This window comes from Sinocyclocheilus grahami, unplaced genomic scaffold, assembly GCF_001515645.1.
Source record: "Sinocyclocheilus grahami isolate Dianchi unplaced genomic scaffold, SAMN03320097.WGS_v1.1 scaffold121.1, whole genome shotgun sequence".
NCBI classification, from domain to species: Eukaryota; Metazoa; Chordata; class Actinopteri; order Cypriniformes; family Cyprinidae; genus Sinocyclocheilus; species Sinocyclocheilus grahami.
In genome coordinates this window covers 2,143,370-2,163,387 of record NW_015505300.1, presented here as the reverse complement: position 1 = coordinate 2,163,387, position 20,018 = coordinate 2,143,370, and the positions used below count along the sequence as shown (strand labels likewise).

The window sequence follows — 20,018 nt, the reverse complement described above, 5'->3', positions numbered from 1 at the left end:
CTCAGATGTAATCTATCTAGGTGGTTGAATTTTAAAAAATTACCTCAATTTAGCACCAGCAAGCTCGTTAACATCAGCTAACACAGACTTATTTTCAGTATGGTTATGAATAAACATTTATATTTGTCTACTCGGCTAGTTGATCCAGATACATAGTAACTTAGGCTATGTGTGCTGACAAACAATATAAAAACAGACGTCACATAGGGCTAAATGCATAGCATTTTAGTAAAACCGCTAACTTTACAGCAGTGGGGAAGATGAACGTGCATGAGTTATTTTATTTGTTTTATTTGTGTGTTATTTTAATGTTTTTTTACCAAAAAAACATAGAGACTCTGATGTTAATGTGTCTGCATTCAAGCATTTCAGTAGGCTTAAACAGATCACCCTTTACAGCAGATTTAGTTCACAAATAACTGACAGCTTTGACCTAAATATGACTTTCAGTTACAATAATTCATCCTAAAATTCGACATTAGTAACTTACTTTTAACAGCATCAGACACCGCTTCTGTGTCTCGGACCACGTGATATATTATAAGGCGTAACGATAAGTTTTATGAAATGTAGTAAAGTAAAAAGTATGATCTTATGCTTTGGAATGTAGTGAAGTAAAAGTAAAAGTTACTCAAAATAAAACTACTCCAGTAAAGTACAGATACTTGAAAAATGTACTTACAGTAACGAAGTAAAACTACTTCGTTACTGTCCACCACTGGCTGCGGGTCTCATTTTCTACGGCTAGTGTGAATAAACAGAAGTATGCATGTAGGAATGTCTGACACTTGACTGCAGCTTGTGAGTCACCCCATGTCAACATGATATGTGACACTGTTTTTCTGCTCAGAAAGCAGCTCTGAAGTTTATAGCCTAATGGTGTTTTGAGTGAAGAGACACTGCTGTACAACCTAAAGTCCAGTAAAAAGTTTTCAAATTAAACTAAATTAGATTTTAAAAACAGCTAGCCAGTGAAACCATCCTACTGTATACATTCTGCCCTACAAAGGTGAAATGCAATAACTACACCAAAACTGAAACTTGAAAAAAATGGCCACATTTTTTTTTTTTTTTTTAATAGGCCTATTGATTGATTTGATATCAATGTTTAGACAGCTTTTTTAATCCTAAGAAAATTTTGAGCCAAAACTAGACAGATCTCAGATTTTGATTTGAGTCAAAACTCAATTTTGACTAAATGTAGTTCCTATGTTTTATTATTATTATTATTATTACTATTATTATTATTAAATTATTTAAAAAATGTAATGTCTGTATTTGCTAAATAACCTTTGCGTTAGACAGTTACAAGGTAAATTAATTGAAGATACTTTTTCAGCATTTTATTATGGTGTGTTAAGAAAATTTCTTCCAAGAAAATGCTATTTCCTCAAGTTTGTTAACCTCCACAGATAACAAACACAGAGGCATACATTGACACAAGCTTACACGGGTGTGGGCTGCCGTCATTCACTTCAAACATTCACTGATGAGACTATAGAGACTGAACAACTGAACAGGCTCACTGGCATTTCATTGGCTCAAGGGAGGACTGTCAATCATTCCTACAGCACCTGTGAGCGCCTGAGCCATTAAATGAGCGCCGCTTGACGACTGCTCGTGAACTCAGAAACCCCTTCTGGATATCGGTTCGTCTTCAGGGGCCCGGTAAGTGTGTTTTCTGCCGTTTTACTTTTCTTAGCGAGGATACAACGATAACATAGTATGAATGTCAATTAACCGATCTCATAACCTGCTGAAGATTTGTCTCAAAAGTTTTGTAGAGTTCATTTGCACGTGAATCGATGGTCTCGGCTCATCTTCAAATGTCACTTTCACGGATCCTGTGGATTTCACCTATTATTTTAACAAGTCGTTAAAAAGAGTTGGTCATTAAAATATTCAGTGACATTTTAAAACTAAGTTAATTGCAACTCAGGCCCAATTTTCTATATTTTTACACACATGAACACACCTGCATGCTCACAAATACTTAACAAATAGTTATCTATATATTTATGACTTTTGGATACAACTTTAAACACTTTATAAAGTTTAAGATGTCCGATTGCTGCATTCAACTATAATAAGTGTACAATTCCTGGATGTTTGTCTAGTCAGGATATTGTTATGGGAGCAGATGCCACATGATGAGATTTATATCTTAACTGACTGGTGATCAGATTAGAGGAGATTAGAGAGAAACTTCCTCTAGGATAAAACTGACAGGGAAACTGACCATGTGCAGGAGACGCCTGCAAAGAATACAGTGTGTACACACTTGTATAATAGGCTATATCATATCCATAAGATGATATCTGCCAATCAGCGAAGTTTGCTTTGGATCTGTGCTAAAAATCTGTGCTGTTCCTATGCAATAAAACTGTCAGCTCTAATTTAATCTGTTTGTTGTAAGAATTAATTTTGTGCCTTTTTCACTCTAATTACACAGTAAAATGCAGTGCAATCTAATTTATTCCTCATTTAATCCTTTCACTATTGTTTTGCCGTGGTTTTTAAAAAAAATTTTACTCTGGCTCTTATGTCCTTTCATTTCAAAACAATTTTTATGTCAGGGAGAATAGAGACCCAATGGTTTGGTGTGCCACCGTGTTGGATTTATTAGGCAATGTACCCTGGGTGGCCTTGTTATTTTTAGATTGTGCCTGAGTCTAGTGGAATTCTGGAGCTCAAGGGGTTACCAAACTCATCCATAGATCTGAATGCTTTGATATTAATTGAAATGATCAATTAGATAAAATTAAATTAGTCTCTCCTGAAAACATTTTTGGACAGTGATTTTATATTTCTTTACATAATCCTAAGCAAGTATACATTTCAAAGAAATGCTGTTCTTTTGAACTGTCTATTCTAAGAATTCTGAAAAAAAAACGTTTTAAGCTTTCCACAAAAATATTAAGCAGCACAACGGTTTTCAACATTGATAGTAATAAGTATTGTTTTATTGAGCACCAAATTAGTTTATTAGAATGATTTCTGAAGGATCATGTGACACTGAACACTGGAGCTGAAAATTCTGCTTTTTTATCACAAGAATAAATTACACTTTCATTTATTTAATTATTTTTAGGTATAGAAAAGAGTTATTGTAAATTGTATTATTTAACAATATTATTGTTTTGACTGTTTTTTTGATCAACTACATGCAGCCTTGGCGAGCATAAGAAACTTCTTTCAAAAACATTTTTAAAAAATCATACCGACTTTAAACATTTGAATGATAGTGTATATACATGTATTTTTGCGTTAAAATTGATTGCATATTGATAATGTGTTTTCTCTTGTGATCTGTAATAGCAGTTGTTTTTAATATGTTAATGAAATTAACATTGTAATGCTGAACTGTGTGGGTTGAGTCCAGGGCAGTGAACGGCCTTATATCTACAGCAGATGAGTAGGGTTGTGTTGAGTCAGCAATAGATACTGTCTATGTATGAAACATGGACAGAGACAGGAAGTCTGGAGTCGGTCTCACATTTCCTGGGAAAAGAAAAAGCAGCCTGGGCACCCACAGACACAGGCCCTGCTGTGACTATAACATGACAGTGTAAGTGTTCTAGACAAGTACTTGTGTTGGTCAAAGACCTAAAACTAAAGTATATTTAGCAAAGATATGACTGAAAGTGTATCAGAAGTACATGAGGTGAATTTAAATGTATTCTATATAGTAACTGATGGTGCCTTGCAGCGTTTCCTGTACTTTTCCACTGCTAAATCTACCATATTTTACCCTAGATATTAGTACTGCAAAATAAAAACAAAGACAGCATGTCATTCAATTTTGTTATCTTTGTGGCTGCATGCACAAATCAACACACAGCACAACCATTGTAGCTTTATGAGGTCAGAAAGACTCACTGGAGTCAGCTGGAAAAATAATTCTGTTGGAAACACTGGTCCATCCATTGCTTTGCTTGTAAGTTTTACAATGTTGTTTCATATTCCTGCATTACAACTGATGTGACAATCACATGAGGGCATATCTGGCCTATTGTAAGAGATATTTAACTGGAAATCGGGTGAATGAAGCAAGAAGCTACTTCAAGGGGCAAGTTCTAGCCTAAAGCCTTACTTGGATGTCTATGAAACCTGGCAGTGTCTACAAGGGGTCACCCACTCAGAAACGGGGAACCAAACCCTGTCAGGTAGATTATTTATGGTGCATCACAGAGACTGTTTTACCACTGCTGCTATTCACGGAACCACATTGATCTTTAGAAAGCAGGAAGCAAGTGGTGATGATTGGACATTAACTCATGTAGCCAAATATCAGTGTCACTGTATGGCGTTTGACCTACATATCGCCCAGCAACCCTTTGAGACATTAGACAGATGTCAAAATACAGCCTCACTAGTATGGATGATGATTTTATAGTGTCATATAAGGATAAATGTTTCTTTTTTTATTCTCCAGAGGCAGGATGGAAGAAGCAGAACTCTTAAAGCAACGCCTTCAGGCTATTACGGTAACCATATGGGATTGTCTATACTTATTTCAAGGCTCTGGAATACTTAATTCTGATTAATTAAACACTGCATTCTGTCCTTAAATATTTTTCTAGAATGATTACTGGACTGTGTTATTTTAGTATTATTTATACACTATTATAATATTTATGAATATTTTGATATTCATATTTTTTATATTTTAATTTAATGAATCTTTGTTTTAATTAACTAAAACAAATTGTATTCAGTTTGGTTAACAGTTACAACAAGTGTATTGCAACCACTTACATAGCTATGCTAGTTCAGTGTCTCTATTTAAACGTGTTCATTTTTCCACAGAATAAGAAAAAAATCCAAGAAGAAATTGTCCACAAACGGCTTGAAATTGACAGAGAGAAACTAAAGCTTCAACATGTCAAGGTACCTTCTTGATGTTAGAAGGATAGTTTCCTGTTCATCAGCATTTTTCTGAATTGTTATGGTCTGGGATTTGAAGCATCTCTATATGTCTTTCATAGAAAAGGTCCATGAGAGATCTGTGGCTCATGGATGGGATGAACAGCAGTAATGCACAGGAAACACAAAAAGCTCTTGAAGATGCACAACAAACTAAACACCTCAAGAGCAACATACATCGGTAAGATGAAAGAATAAAGTTAAATTTATTGTAGGGGTTCATTACTGTATCATTATTTACACCATATTTAAGCCAGTAACTGATCTAAACCATTTTGCTATGTGCACTGACATCTGAATACAAATAATTTTCAGTCTGAACACTGTATTAAGAGTTCAATCTCTTAAAAGCCTTTTTAACTCTGAGAACTTCAGGGCTGGTGTGATGTTTCTCAGCTAATATCATTTGCCCTGTGGTGCCGTAATGAAATCTATTAGAGTGAAGTATGAGGCAAGAGGTGTGCAATGCTTTGTAACTGCATTGCATTGTAGTAGCAATGATGCTAAAAAAAAAAGGATGCTAAAAAAAGCTGCTACCATGTCCTTGAATGTCTGCTACATGCAGGTCGCACCCTAGCGCAAATATTGCTATTGGTTTCATTCTTAAATGATTCAGACTAATGACGATTCTGACTGACCATGAGAGAGCAAATTCAAATGTCTGCTATTAAATATTTGTTTATATTGCATTCATAAGCAGTTAACATCGCATTGCTGGGTCTAGCATGTCTATGCAACAAAAAGTGTAAAGAGTGACAGGTGCTTTGTCAGGGATGGCACTATTGTGTGACTTGACCCAGTAATAGAGGTCAATCTGTGTGTGTGTGTGTGTGTGTGTGTGTGTGTGTGCGCACGTTTTTGTGACAAATGAGGACATACATTTGTATAATGACAAAGGTATGACATAGGTATTACAAGGAGAAGGTAACTTTTCAGGACATTACCCCATGTCCCCACTTTTCAAAACGCTTATAAATCACACAGATTGGAGTGTATTGAAAATCTGAAATCTGAAAATCACAAAGTTTCCTGTAAGGGGTAGGTTTAGGGGTAGGGTTGGTGTAGGGCAATAGAATATACAGTCTGTACAGTATAAAAATCATTACGCCTATGGGATGTCCCCACTTTTCACAAAAACAAACCTGTGTGTGTGTGTGTGTGTGTGTGTGTGTGTATGCCAGGAGAACTCTAGAGAACTGCATATTTAGAATGTCTTATTTAAACAAGTATTGTAACAAATTCTCTGTAGGATAGAGAAAGAGATTGAAGCATTGGAGAGAGAGGAAATTAACATCTCAACAAATGAGGGGCTGATTCTAAAGAGGCTAAAAGCCATTGAAAAGACTCCAGAGGATATAATTAAGGTACACTGCTTTTGACGTAGTTAAGAAATTAAAATGATCAGAAACTGTGCTTTTTGCTTGAACTATATAGACTTTATATTAGGACATGACTCTGTTTGTATCTCCACAGGCAGCGAATGCAGATTTCATTTCAGGTAAATACTGTAAAACTCCATCCCAATGCTGTACGGACCATAAAACAAATTGCCAGCATATTTTTGTGTTAAATTTTGCCATATTTATGATTATTTTCACTATTTTTGCAGAGCTGATCTATATTCATTCAACAATTCCAAATATGCTAAAGCCCAGCACACCCCTATTAAAGCAGAGGAAGAAACAAGACTTGGAAACTGAAGCAAAAACTGACCAAACCAAATCTGGTAAACTGAAAGAAGACTTCAAACTGTTTTCAATATACAGTATTTCTGCAATGTAGCAAAATAAATGTTTTAGATAGGGTTTTCCAAACTGGGTTAACAAATGCCTGGTAAACCCCAGGGGGTTCATGAGTTGCTTACTTGAAGCTAATTAAAAAAGTGAATTAAATTCTAAAAATGTAAAATTACAATAATTTTAAAAAGAAAATTTAAATGAATCTTACTGAACCAAAATCAAACATTTTATTTGTTTACCCTCTTTTCCTGTGACCATTAACCAAAAGCATATAATTGTGAACATGCAATATGGTGTTAAATTGAAACATTATTTGAGTGTATTTTAAGTAAATATTTTAGATCAAAGGAGTTTGGATGACAAAACAAGTTTGGAAATCCCTGTTTAAATATTGTGCAAATATGAAGTGTGTCATTTCTGTGCCACTATCAATCAAAAAAATAATAATTGTTAAAAAATTGTCAAACAGGTTTTCTTTACAGTCCCACTGCCATCAGTTGGTCAAAAAGATAGTCCTGCCTCCAAACTCGCCCCATTGGCTGAGCTAATGTTTTAATGTTGTGATGGCACTATAGCCACACTTTATGAACATGGACACACAAATGTCTTATTTACTGTTAATTTTGCATATTGAACTTGGATACAAGAAAGAATTCAACGTTTTAAATAATTCCAATATATTGCGCACATTCCATTTGTCTCTTACAGCTTTGTTCGCCATGGAAATTAACGTTCAGAAGGACTTGCGCACAGGGGAAAGCCAAGTTCTCTCCACCTCCACCATTTCTCCCCAAGAGCTCCAGCAGAAAGGCATCAAAGTCTACGACGATGGCCGGAAGTCCGTCTACGCCCTGCGTACAGACGGCCACCAGCCAGGTGCGAATGGAGTGGATGAACTTAGTTCCGTGGAGGTCGAAGAGCTGCTGAGGCAGGCCTCTGAGAAAAAGAAGAGGTCCAATCAGGTTCAGATAGACCCTTCATATCCCCACAACCTCTCCCATGAGTTACAATTAGCCACTGAAATCAGGGAGAGCCATGTATCCAATGAATACCAAGATCCCTATAGTGTTGACTTATCGGCATGGCCTAAGCTTGTGTACAATGATGGCGTGTGCTGTCCAGAGGACGCGGGTCAAGTACTTCCTCTCCTGCCAATGTCTAATTACAATGACAGACCAGACGAATACTATCACAACAGCCGTGAGCTACACAGAGGGGAAAGACACGCACATGGACAGTATTACAACCAAAGAGAGAACCACCGGGGAATGCGACGTTTGGATTGTGACATCTCAAAACACAGCCTGTGTTCAGCCTTCTCTGAGGACTCCAAACTCAGTGTACTGAACGCCATGCCATCGGACGAGCCAGTCACCATGATCTTCATGGGTTACCAGAATGCCGGAGATGACAGCCAGAGCTATGAGGGCTCAGTTCGGGCAGAGTTGGTGATTATTGGAGATGGTGAAGATGAAGCGAGCAAGAGCTTCAACCCCCATCAGAACTGCATTGCCAACAACGCCTTTCCCTACTCTGCTGGACGGAAGGGCAAAAGAGACGGCACGGAAGACCCGTCAGCTACAGGTACTCCAAAGATCAAAAAGGTCAAAAGGAGACACAAGCACTGCTGTGTGTTGATGTAGTTTCACTAACACTCTATCAGCTCTTCTATGATGCAGCTTCTCACCAGACTGGCTTCTCTCGCTCTGCATGCTGAACACTGCTGTCTTACATTGTGGTTTTCAGTTTTTCAGTGTCTTAAACTGCTTGCTCTCTTTCATGTTGGCATTTGCTTATGTTTTCTGACTACGTGTGTAGAAAGACATTGTTGTATATGTGTAGCTTTAGAGCAGGGGTCTTCAAATGGCGGTACTGCAATTATCATTTCATCTCAATTCAATTTTTGTGGAAATGTTGGGAAAAAAACAGTATTAAGTTAACTAAAAAAATGGTAAGTTCATCTAATACACTACTCTTCAAAAGTTTTGGGTCGCTAAGAGTTTTTTTTTTTTTAATCTCTTGCTCACCAAGGCTGCATTTACTTGATCAAAACCCCAGTAAAAACTGTAATATTGTAAAATATTGTTACATTATAACAATTTAAAATAAATATTTCCTGTTTTAATATATTATAAAATGTAACTTATTTCTGTGACGGCAAAGCTGAATTTTCAGCAGCCATTACTCCAGTCATATGATCATTCAGAAATCATTCTAATATGCCGATATGGTGCTAAAGACAAATTTCTTATCAGTTTTGAAGATTGTTGTGCTGCTTATTATTTTGTGGAAATAGTGATACATCTTATTCAGAAATATTTGGCGAACAAAGTAAAAAAAAACATAATTTATTTGAAATAGAAATCTTTTGTAAACAAAGACTGTCATTTCTGATCAAGTAAATGCGTGCTTGCTAAATAAAAAATAAAAAAAGAATTATTTGAATCCAGACTTTTTATCTTTTTATTAAGATGTATATTATTCTAAATTTTTATTTCACTTAATACAGGTATGTGCTCAGTACTGATTTTGAATGAATATGCAATTGAATGAATGTAAGCATCATAGGTATGTAAATGCATTATGTAGGGCTTATATACATGTTATTAATATCCATTCTTAGAATGCATCTCTTAAATGTGACATAAAAATGTGTCTATTATCCACCAAGGGATCCTTGAAAAAGGTTGAAGACCCCTGATTTAGAGCTTTACCTCCCTTTAGTGGTGAAGGGATGGAAATTCACATCTCTTTCTAAAGAATACATGCAATATGCAACCACTCTCATTATTCACCTGCCAAACTTTCTATGCTACTACTTTTTGCATATGTTAACTGTGCTTTTGCCACTTGCAATAATTAGCATGACGGCATGCAATTTGCTGTGACATGTACAGCCGTGCTTGCTGTCATGGATTGTGCTTCTTTTTGTCAAGCATCCTCTTTCTTTTGCTTTGACTTTGTGTATATGAGTGTTTTGTGAAAAGCATGACAGATGAACCTTTGTAATAAAACTGACTGAATGAATGAAAACTTTCTTCATTTTTAAAGGGATAGTTCACCCAAAAATATGTATTAATAGGTGTTATTTTTGTATTTATATACATGTCTTTTTTCCCATTGAAATTAATTTTTAGTCATTAAATGTGCTTCTGTCTTTTTTATATTTAGCTTTAATTGATTTAACTTTTAGTCATTTTAGCATAGCATTTCAACTTATTCATCTTATGTTTTTTCAGTTGCCAAGGTAAGTGTGAATTTGTTGTCTCTATTAATTGTTGTTATATTGTAAGAGCCGCATTATGGTTTTTTGAAAAATTATTTTGTGTTCCACAGGAAATGTATACAGCACACAGATTTTGAAAGTCATGAGTAAATGACAGAATATAAATTTTTTGAGTGATCTATTACTTTAATGCTGAAAAACAGACTTATTACAATGTCACCACCCACACAAATGTTGCATGAAAACATAAGTGACTCACAGCTTTTGACACCAAACTAACTTAAAGCCATTATGACAATATTTTGCTGCTATAGACTTGATATGAATTATGTCATTTAACAGTATGCTTTATCTAAAGAATGGGGGACACACTCCCACACATGACCCCCTCTGTGTCATCTCTTCATTGTAGGTTACACAATCAAGCCCTGTCAATCTTTTTCAGAAGCTCACACACGCACACAGACTCCAGTGGTGGGCAGATAATTTGCTGCGCATGTCTTCCAACCTTAAGAGGCTTTTAAGAAGGCTGGGTCATGTGTTGAAACACTCTTATATAATCAATCTTGGGGATTATATAAATGAGGATAGCTTGTTTCTAAGGACAAATGTCTTTATAGCTAGAGTTTATTCAAATGATCATTTTATTTAAACCGCACAAAAAGATTAATCGTTGAGGAAGTGTAATGCTTCTGAGGGCTATCAGTGAAAAGCTACTGGTGCTGGATCTGGTGTGTATCCGCATGTCCATGCTGTCCATAATCTTCTGTTTGGAATTGAGCAGCTAAATCAATGTCTTTTCTCTCATGCTCCCTACAGCATTACAGATACAGATGGAGAAACTGGGCCAAACCGCATAACACGCACTCACAGTGTGGCACTCACACTCTGGGAACTCTGAGACTCTTGCACGAATTGTCCAAAGCGGCCAGCGAAACGAGGAACGTGAATCAACATTTTGGCGGAGTCTTTTGAAATTAAAATGAGGATGTGCTATTAACACTTTTCAAGAAATTATTTCACAAAAATAAGTGCTGAATTTGAACTCTAATTGTTTTATGCTGCTGCCAATAAACTCAATAGCTGTCATTTTGAAGGCTGCGTCTTATAGAGGTTGCATCCGTCTGCCACATACATCATTCAAGATGTCTCATTTAAGAAAATTAACCATTATAAAATTGACTGTTATTCCTTTTGAGGCATAAATTACTATAATTTATTTCATACTCTGCAATGTAATGGTTACTTTTCCTAAATGAGATGGCCTAAATGACGTATTCAGCCGACAAATGTGACATCAGCAGCTTTTGAATTGAGCGACAGCAAATATTATGAAAGCTATACATGAGAGCTATAAGACTGAACCTTCAAAAAGGAAAATATTGCTGTCAAATGTCAAAATACTGTATGAGGCATCCTTTCAGATGTGTTCTCCTTGTAGAGGAAAACCCAGAATGACGATCAAACCTCATGACGTGTGTCTGTATATGTGGCTGACAGCTGTTTGAGACATCTCTATTACCTGTGCTAATGAATGAATCTTTTGAGTCTTTTGTTTTTATATATTTTTTTTTTTTTCAGATGTCTATGTCAAGGTCATCTTTGTGAGTCCTTATTCGAAAACATTATTATTATTAGATAAAATAGTAAGTAGTGCCTTTATTAAAACAACTAACAAATTAAAGAGATATTTCACCCAAAATGAAATTGATCACTTTTTCAGCCTCATTTTTTAAACTCGTATGATTTTCTCTCTTCTGTGGAACACAAAATTAGAATTTTTTAGCTTATATTCTTAATTTGTATTCGATTTGATTTATTTTTATTTGTTTAATTACATTTTCAACATTAAATATTTGACATTTCTGATACTTTTAATAAGATATTTTGAAACTCTTCTTTGTCATTCAGTGAAAGTAGATTGGGACCAGGGATAGTTGTTGTAACCATTCATTCTCATTATATGGAAAAGAGCAGCTTGTACAATCTGCTAAATATCTACTTTTGTGTTTCACAGAAAAAAAAAAAGGGGGTTTGGTGACAACATAATGGTGAGTAAATGATGATGGAATCTACACTTTTTGGGTGAACTTTCCCTTTTACAGTAACAGAAATATTGGACTTTTTTGATGAATAAACACCCTATAATGTTGTTTTTTGGTCTCTCTAGATTTGCAAAACTGATTGTAGAGCGATGTGGAAAAAAAGTAATAATAAAATAAATCAGATTAAAGCTGATCCTTTAATACACTGAGCTTCTGTATTTGATTCTGTGTACTGGTGACTTACAGCAAACTGTCTGATAACAGACGTCTGGTGTGAGCTTTTTTTCAGAGCATTGAGGATTTTGTGCAAATATATTTTTAGGTATATTCTCCTTAGGTATATGGGTCTATGTATGTGAGAGCTGGAGCTTGTCATGTCAGTGGAGTAACTGTGCTGCCATTGGTCGATTCCCACGCATTCAATCACAGCTGTGGCTTGTGTCACACACATTCACACACACTAACACACATACATGCACACAGAGGAAGAAACGAGACCTTCACTGTTAAACCAGCTGACCTCAAAGCTCCATCACTGACAGTAAGTATCCAAATTCCAAACTTTTCTATTGATGCCTATGGAATATGTGACACATCTGTCCGTCTCTGGACGGAGAGATGAGTCATCGTACACCTGCTTCTGGTGAAAAACATTTTTATGCATCTTTAAGAGCGTTTAAAAAGGGGTCAGATATACACTTAAGAGTTTTAGCAAATTTGTGCATTGTGGTGGGAAGGTCTTAAGGAGAAAAGACAGGGAGGAGAGAAAGACAATGCCTTTTTTGGTGTTATATTTTCAATTTGTTGGATTGTATTCATGCTGCTTTTCTGTCAAGCGTGTGGGATGGTAGCTACAAAAACACAGAAGACGAGAGGGAAAACATGCAGAGCCTGAGCCAGTAACACAGGCAGCAAACAGACAGAATATCCTTCACCAAACTTACTGACGTTATTTTTACCATGTTGTTCGTCAAGCAGATTGGAATTGCATATTCTGGAATAAAGCTTTGCCTCATTCCCTGGAACATCCAACAATGATTTCAATTTATTTACAAGATAATGGAAATTTACATTTGTCAATTTAAAATCATATCACCCAAGATGGGTGCTAATAATAAGCAAACATGGTCTAAGGTCCAGGATAAGTTTGCACTAAAGGATTTTATGCACTGTCAAAAAAAAACTCTAACCTTTAACCCTTGCTAATCTTGGAATAATGTTTTTAAAAGACATGGATATGAAGTTAGAATGTGGAATTACACAATAAATAAGAGTTTACATCTCAGCTGACATCACTGCAATAGAACAGATGTGGCAGGTGAGTAATACAGATTTCTGGGTTATTCCTGGAAAGCATAATGATATGAGGATTGGTTTGGCTTAGTCTAGTCCTTGTCATTATTAATGGAGGATAAGTTTGGTCCACAGAGATGGGTATTTAAAAAATCAATTAATCAATCAACATACCACAGCATCATATCTAACTTTATTATTCCAAAACCAAATGTAAGAGATTTGCCTATGCCATGCAGCACAGAGGATTCAGAGTTGAAAAAAAAGCATCAGAGGATTTTAAGTACAGAAGCGGATTTCTCCAGACAGATTTTTTCTTTTATTTTCTGGAAAAGCACATGCATATTCACACGTTATTTACATTTTTAAATTAGGATACGGATTAATAGATTCAGCTGGTCATAATCACAAAATTAACCTGTGCAGCAAGCTCTGTCTTGTATCAAAAAGTCATAAAGTGTTTATTTTAATAAATATAGCCTATAAATATTATACAACCGATTGCTCATAGTTTCATTAGGTTTCGTTAGGTAAATAAAAATATAAATTCATATTATTATAGTAATAAATGTAAACGGAAATGTGTTTCGTTCTACACATACACGCATATAAACATGGGAGAATAATGTTGCACAGCGAGAGTGACCTTGGTCAGAATTATGGACTGTAGTAGCCTATGTTCAAAATCGCGTAGGCAAAGCCAAGCGTTCAATAGCTGGTTGAGAAAGCGTGGGCACCCAGAGGTACAGAGCGGATCTGTAGCTCAGTGCAACCAGTGCTCGCGGGGCGCAGACATTCAGTTTGCGGCCGCTTCTGTCAATATCTGTTCTATCTGCTCTATTTCACTTTTGACAATCGCTGACGGATCGATAGGCCTGAACAGGAGTTCGTCGCGAGCTTGATTTTCCTTCTTCGAGTTCAACCATATGAATTACTCCCGACGCGTCGCCATTTGGTTACTGTCGTTATCTGTACAAAGTATACATGCATGTGCGTATTGCGGTAGATTGGAGATGATATCCGTTTGGCTCCTGTTTTTAAAGCTGCTGGTAGGTATGAAAATACTGACGCTTTGCGCATCTGTTGCATCTGTATCTGCTTTGGCGAACATCTGCATGCGCAAGGCACGAAGAGGGAATGATGCAGGAATTCAGTGTGCTGCATTGGTATTGTCATGCTTGGCCGAGTGTCCAGTGTATTTCAAAAGAGTTGAGATGCTGCGTTGTCCCCATCCGACATTTCGAGATTAATTGGTAATACATTCCATATCTGCTTGCAGTGTTAGTGCTGCAGTGATACAGAATATACACACTCCGATTTTTCACAAATCAAATTCACTTCAGTAGGCTATCTACCATTTACAAGAGAGAACTTTGACTGTGAAAAAGAAAAGGAGATGCTAGGCAGAATGACATTAGTCACCATTCACTTTCATTGAATGGAAACGAGTTGCATGAATGGAAAGTAAATGGTGACTGAGGCTGTTAGTTCATAATCCCTTGTCCCTACATCTTAATTTTTTGGGTGAACTATTCCTAACAGTCACAGTCGCACTTATTGGGTAATAGTTGATGACATTATTTTGTGCTCTGCAGAATTCTACCTCTGGAAAAGTGGATGTAATGTTCAGACATCAGAAATGTATTTTCCAAAACAGGCAGAATGAGTCTGGGGTTAATGGTGGTCACAGCACCAGCAGGCATGCATAAAAGAACATCCCATCTGCTCGATATGAGCAATAGATTTGTTTCTCTCTCTCTCTCTCACTGGATAAACTCAGGCTGATAACCATAATAAACCTACGGCATGGCACTTTGAATAGGTTGGCTCTGACTAGTAAGCTGCTTCTACATGGCTCATAAACAGGACAGCCTCCTCAGATCTAGCACGTTGCCAAGCAACCACTACTTTTCAGGGAAAAAAACACAAAACAGACTCTCTGAAATCATACTGTATCTTGCCAATAAATTATGACTATGACAGTATCATATGAAATGGCATTATAATCATCCACATACTGCAGAGAAGGGGATGGCAAACTGCTAATTGATAAATGAGGAAACAGGAATTTAAAACTATTTTAGGTAGTTCTTGTAACAGTGCAGTCATCTAATTAGATTTTGGATTGATAGTACTTTCAAGAATGAAGTGTATTTCCTCAGAAGTGCTTCCCTTCACTTTATTTAAGCTTAGAAAGTTGTGATTGCAACTTGCCATAGACTTTTTTGATGTATTTTAGAGCAGGGTTTTAAGAATGTTTCTAGAGCACTGCACATTTTGGATGCCTCCCTTTTTAAACCCAGTTGAAATAACTCATCAGCTCATTTCATAGCTTTTATTTAAAATGACCTAAATTAAGGGTAAAATTAAAATAGAATTGTGTGTTTTCATTAGAAGTCTCATATTTTGTGGCTTACTTCTATGAAGGCTACTAAAACATCCTTTAAATGTTGATTGGTGGCTTTTTCAGCCCACTTTGAGATTGCATGCTCTGTTAGAAACCACTTCTCATGGTTATTTGCTATCAAAGAGGTCCACCCACATATACCTCACAGCATGAATACAAGAAGAGCTTGATCAAACTAAAAAAGTGACGCTGTGCAATTCTGCTATAGAAACAGCACAAGACTGGTTCTTCTAGCTTAATGTTGTTATATTAATTGCATCCAGAACTTTTCAAGGAGCAAGACTAGGCGAAAAAAAATTTGTGTTTGACATGTTTAATGATCTCAGAATTCCCAAGCTTGGTGTTCCTTTAATTCTAAACAGATCTTTTCAATGTAACTTCCATAGAGAGTCACAGCTGGTGCACGAAGGTCATATGGAAGTGAACTAAATGAAGGCAAAAGCACCTCTGTAAATCAGCAGAAAAAAGAGCAGGAATACCTCTCTGAAGCAGTCACCATGGAGACCAACCAGCTTTCAGAAATGGCTGATCTAACAGACTGTAAAATGAATCCTGGGTGTACAGAGGACCAGACATGTCAATTCACTGAGGAGGTGAATGAATGTTTTGTCACATATTTCCCAGAGTGCCTGGATACCAAACAGAGCAACCCCCATGAAGATCTGGATGGGCAAAGAAACAAAGCCATAATTAATGAATGTGATAGCTCAGGTGAATCTGATGGAAGCAAAGACTCTCAAGAAGGCATTACGGTCAAGGTCAATGAACAAGATGAACCAGATGGCAGAGAATCTTTGGCCTTTGAGTCTCACGAAGAGCCTCTTGTGAATGACAAACCAGAAGAAGAAATGGAAATCAACAATTTCGATGATACCCAAGAGAAAGAACATGATGAACCTGAGGAGAGGCTGGAAGCACAAGAAGAATCTGTGCTGGAGCAGCAAATCAATGAGTTGGTGATTTCTGAAGTCCCGACTGAATCTTGTCCAGATATGGATCGAGATGACCTAAGTGACTGTCTGCTAGTGGAGATGGCCAACATTTCGTCAGACAGTGATGCTGAAGAGCCGTGGAGGTCTTTAGCTCCATCAGCTGTAGATAAAGAAGAGATTGAGGAGAACGGTGATCTCTTGGGTATGGATGAAGCAGAGGTAAACTCGGAAGACCAAGCAAGGCAGGAAGACATTGAAGTGACTGAGAGCAATGCTGAACTTGAAGATGAAGCTCTGGCTTTGAACATTAATGAAAGTGAGATTCTAGAACAACCAGAGTGTCCCACTGAATGTGAGCTGCGAGATATTTCTTTGGACTCCTCGGCCCATTACTGCAGTTTAACCAAGATTGCAGAGGATGAGGAAGAGCTTGGTAAAACTTCAAAGCACAACCTTCAGCGCCTGTCCTGTTCAACTTCAGAGCTCGACAAAAAGTTGCCAAAAGACTTCTGCGTGGTTCAGGAAATAAAGAGCGAGAATGTCAGCACAGAGCATCTGGATTTTAGGGTGGCTCGCAAGCAGTGGCAGAAGATGGAAGAGCAAACAAAAGGTCTGGTGCACCGGCCAGCGATGAGGCAGGCATCTTGCCAGGGTGGACACAACTTCATGTACACGCCTGTCCGCAACATTGATCGCCCCAGAAGAGACCCTGACATAGAGAGTCTTGGTCTGGGTGATTACCAGTACACTCAATTCAGCCCCTGTTCGGAAGACTCTGGTCTAGATGACACAAGCTATAGGTCTCCTTATGATGAGCCAGAAACTCCAGTGGAGAGGGAGATTCGTGACGCTCTCGAACGAGAGGAGATGTTCAGACGAGAGAGGACAATGGCAAAGATGTCTGCTGGCGACACTATGCAAATTAAACCCAAGCCTGGCGTTCTTCACCACAGCAGATCAGAACCTGGGGAGAAAAGACAGATGTTTGACACACCGGAGGACAGATGCATTTCTCAGAGATCTCCTAGTGCAAGAACTCCAACTTTGTCCATCACAGCTTCATCTGAAAGAAGTCCCACATACCATGAAATGACCGCCAACAATGTCATAATACTTGAGCCGGATTCGTACACCACCAGCCCACGGAGCCAAAGAAAAGGTGGGATGCTTTCTCCAGGGACGAGCAGTTTCCAAGTATGGCCATCCGACATGAATAATGTAATTATCCTGGAGACATCGAATCTCATCATCCGAAGTGCCTCGGAATTCTGCCTGAGCACTGTATGTCAAGAGACACAAGAGAGCACCTTTCAGAACAATCCCTTTTTCAAACTGCGCTCCCACAGCACCCAGTCTCTGGTGGATCAGGAGATCAAGTTGGTGAGGCAAAGAGAAGAGGAGCTTAGAAGGCAGAGAGCACAACTATATGTAAAGGAGAGATATGACACCGTCCTCGTGTCCCCCTGCCAACTGCAGAATTTCACTTATGAGAAACCAGGTACCACGTTTAGCAACCATTAGCGTATTTACTTCATTGATGTCATTACATAACGATGTAGTTCAGTAAATGTTCTTTCTCTTATTTGGACACTTTACAGGAGAGGTGCCAGCAAAATCTAAGTCATCCCCCTCATCTCCATCAAAGACGCGCAAAATGGATCGCTCCACTTTGTCCTGCGACCACAAGGTACATTATATTTAGGCATGCTATGATTCAAAGTTGCAGATTTTTGAACTGTACATATTTTTCTGTTTGTCCTCTCATGTATCATATATAACTGTCATGAATTCCATTGAGGTGTATTTTTATGTTTTTCATTTACATGTCTTTGACATCTCATTGATCTGTGCCCATTTCACCTTGAAACTGGAAACTGCATGCAGTTTTACAGGTGAAGCTTTCTCCTTTAGTTCTCTGAGGCACCTTACCCTCGAGTCAGACGGAAAAGTGCCCTGGCCCAGAGGTGGGAAGCAGGTATCTTTGCCAATCATCAGCAACAAGACTGAGTGATTTGCCTAAACGAAGCATCAAGCACAAATCAAGGTTCCATTACCGTATAAGCATGTGCAAATAGTTTTAGAGTAAAACATTCATTACTAGTACAAACCTGGAAGTTAATAGGTGAGTAAAAATATTAACAACTGATCTCATACCTTTTTACATCTTTTGGATGTTAGTATTTTCACTCTGAATTTTATCCTGGATATACTTTTATATGATTGCAGTTAAAGAATTTATACCGTAATGTATTCCTAAATTGCACTATGTACAACAATTACTTTATTATTTTTATTCTAATTTATTATTCTAATTTCACATTACATAACATGTTATATTAACCATACAGTGGAGAGCAGAAGCAAATAAAAATGCATTTATCTTTGATTTAATCTGATCAAAAGTGCAATTTAAGACAAGGAAGACCGCTGCTTGGAATGTCTAATAGAGTACATTGTGGATGTAGCTATTGTGGATGTAGCTTGCAGAGGTGTTACAAGAAAAGTAGCTGGCTTCTGTACAATAACTACATTGTGAGCCTTTTAAGTATTTTTTAGCTTTGTCTGGATATAATGTGCATTTATTCTTCTGTGAAAATAATTTTAAATATGTGTGAATTTTACTTCATAATATTCATGTTTGAAATGTTTTAATAGACATGTTTCTTCCTTGCAGGATGTTTTCAATGCAAAATACTGTTCAAACCTTGAATAAAGTGAAACTGATAATGACTTGTCTTGCTCTATGAATAATTAGGTCTTCATTCCAATTCCTGTACTGCCATATGATTCATTATACATCCCCTATGGAGGCGAGCAGTGAGATACAGAATGCTGAGTTTCCGAGCACAAAAACAGCAAGGATAACCACTCTAAACTTAGTATCCTGTGGAAGCAGAAACAAGAGCATTTGGTTAAGATGCTTATGTACATGCTTCTTTTTGAGCCTTATGGTAGGCCTTGATGGTGAGTTGTTGTGCATATTACAATACCTGATTTATTTTATGATTAATCTAATTAATATATGACTTATATATATATATATAAGAAGATGTAGGTTAGTTTATTTCTTTGTTGGAAGAAATTTAGAGAAATTTAGCATTGCATCACTTGCTTACCAGTGGATCCTCTGCAGTGAATGGGTGCCGTAAGAATGAGAGTTCAAACAGCTGATAAAAACACCACAATAACCTACAGGTAATCCACACAACTCCAGTCCAGCAATTAATGTCTTGTGAACTGAAAACTGTGTGTTTGTAAGAAACAAATTGATCAATAAGATGTTTTTTAAACATCAAACTGTTGCTTTCAGATAAAATACGAGTCCTCTATCCATAATATTACTTTTTCCAGTGAAAAAGTTGCCTTGTCTCAATCAGGAGAGAAATATGTGAACAAGTGAAAACAGTCCAAAACAGTTCTAAACAAATACATTGGTGGATTTTGATGTGA

The 20,018-nt window shown here is 37.1% G+C and overlaps 1 protein-coding gene across 1 annotated transcript; it reads left to right on the top strand.

The window, feature by feature from the left end:
• Window positions 1-1,588: 1,588 nt before the first annotated feature.
• On the top strand, window positions 1,589-19,290 carry LOC107589899 (uncharacterized). The gene is made up of 14 exons (XM_016278474.1): window positions 1,589-1,668; window positions 4,436-4,487; window positions 4,810-4,890; window positions 4,989-5,107; window positions 6,176-6,290; window positions 6,400-6,424; window positions 6,536-6,652; window positions 7,374-8,307; window positions 9,905-9,912; window positions 10,002-10,006; window positions 12,274-12,477; window positions 16,023-18,066; window positions 18,167-18,255; window positions 18,480-19,290. The coding sequence occupies exons 2-14, from the start codon at window positions 4,443-4,445 to the stop codon at window positions 18,573-18,575; spliced, it is 3,882 nt and encodes a 1,293-aa protein (XP_016133960.1). The 5' UTR covers window positions 1,589-1,668; window positions 4,436-4,442; the 3' UTR covers window positions 18,576-19,290.
• The last annotated feature ends 728 nt before the right edge of the window (window positions 19,291-20,018 follow it).

Bases quoted from the DNA above. Each gene is read 5' to 3' on its own strand.
- LOC107589899 (XM_016278474.1), top strand. From the start codon at position 4,443: ATGGAAGAAGCAGAACTCTTAAAGCAACGCCTTCAGGCTATTACG. The intron at 4,488-4,809 runs GTAACCATATGG...ATTTTTCCACAG, and splicing joins AACGCCTTCAGGCTATTACG to AATAAGAAAAAAATCCAAGA. The intron at 5,108-6,175 runs GTAAGATGAAAG...AATTCTCTGTAG, and splicing joins CTCAAGAGCAACATACATCG to GATAGAGAAAGAGATTGAAG.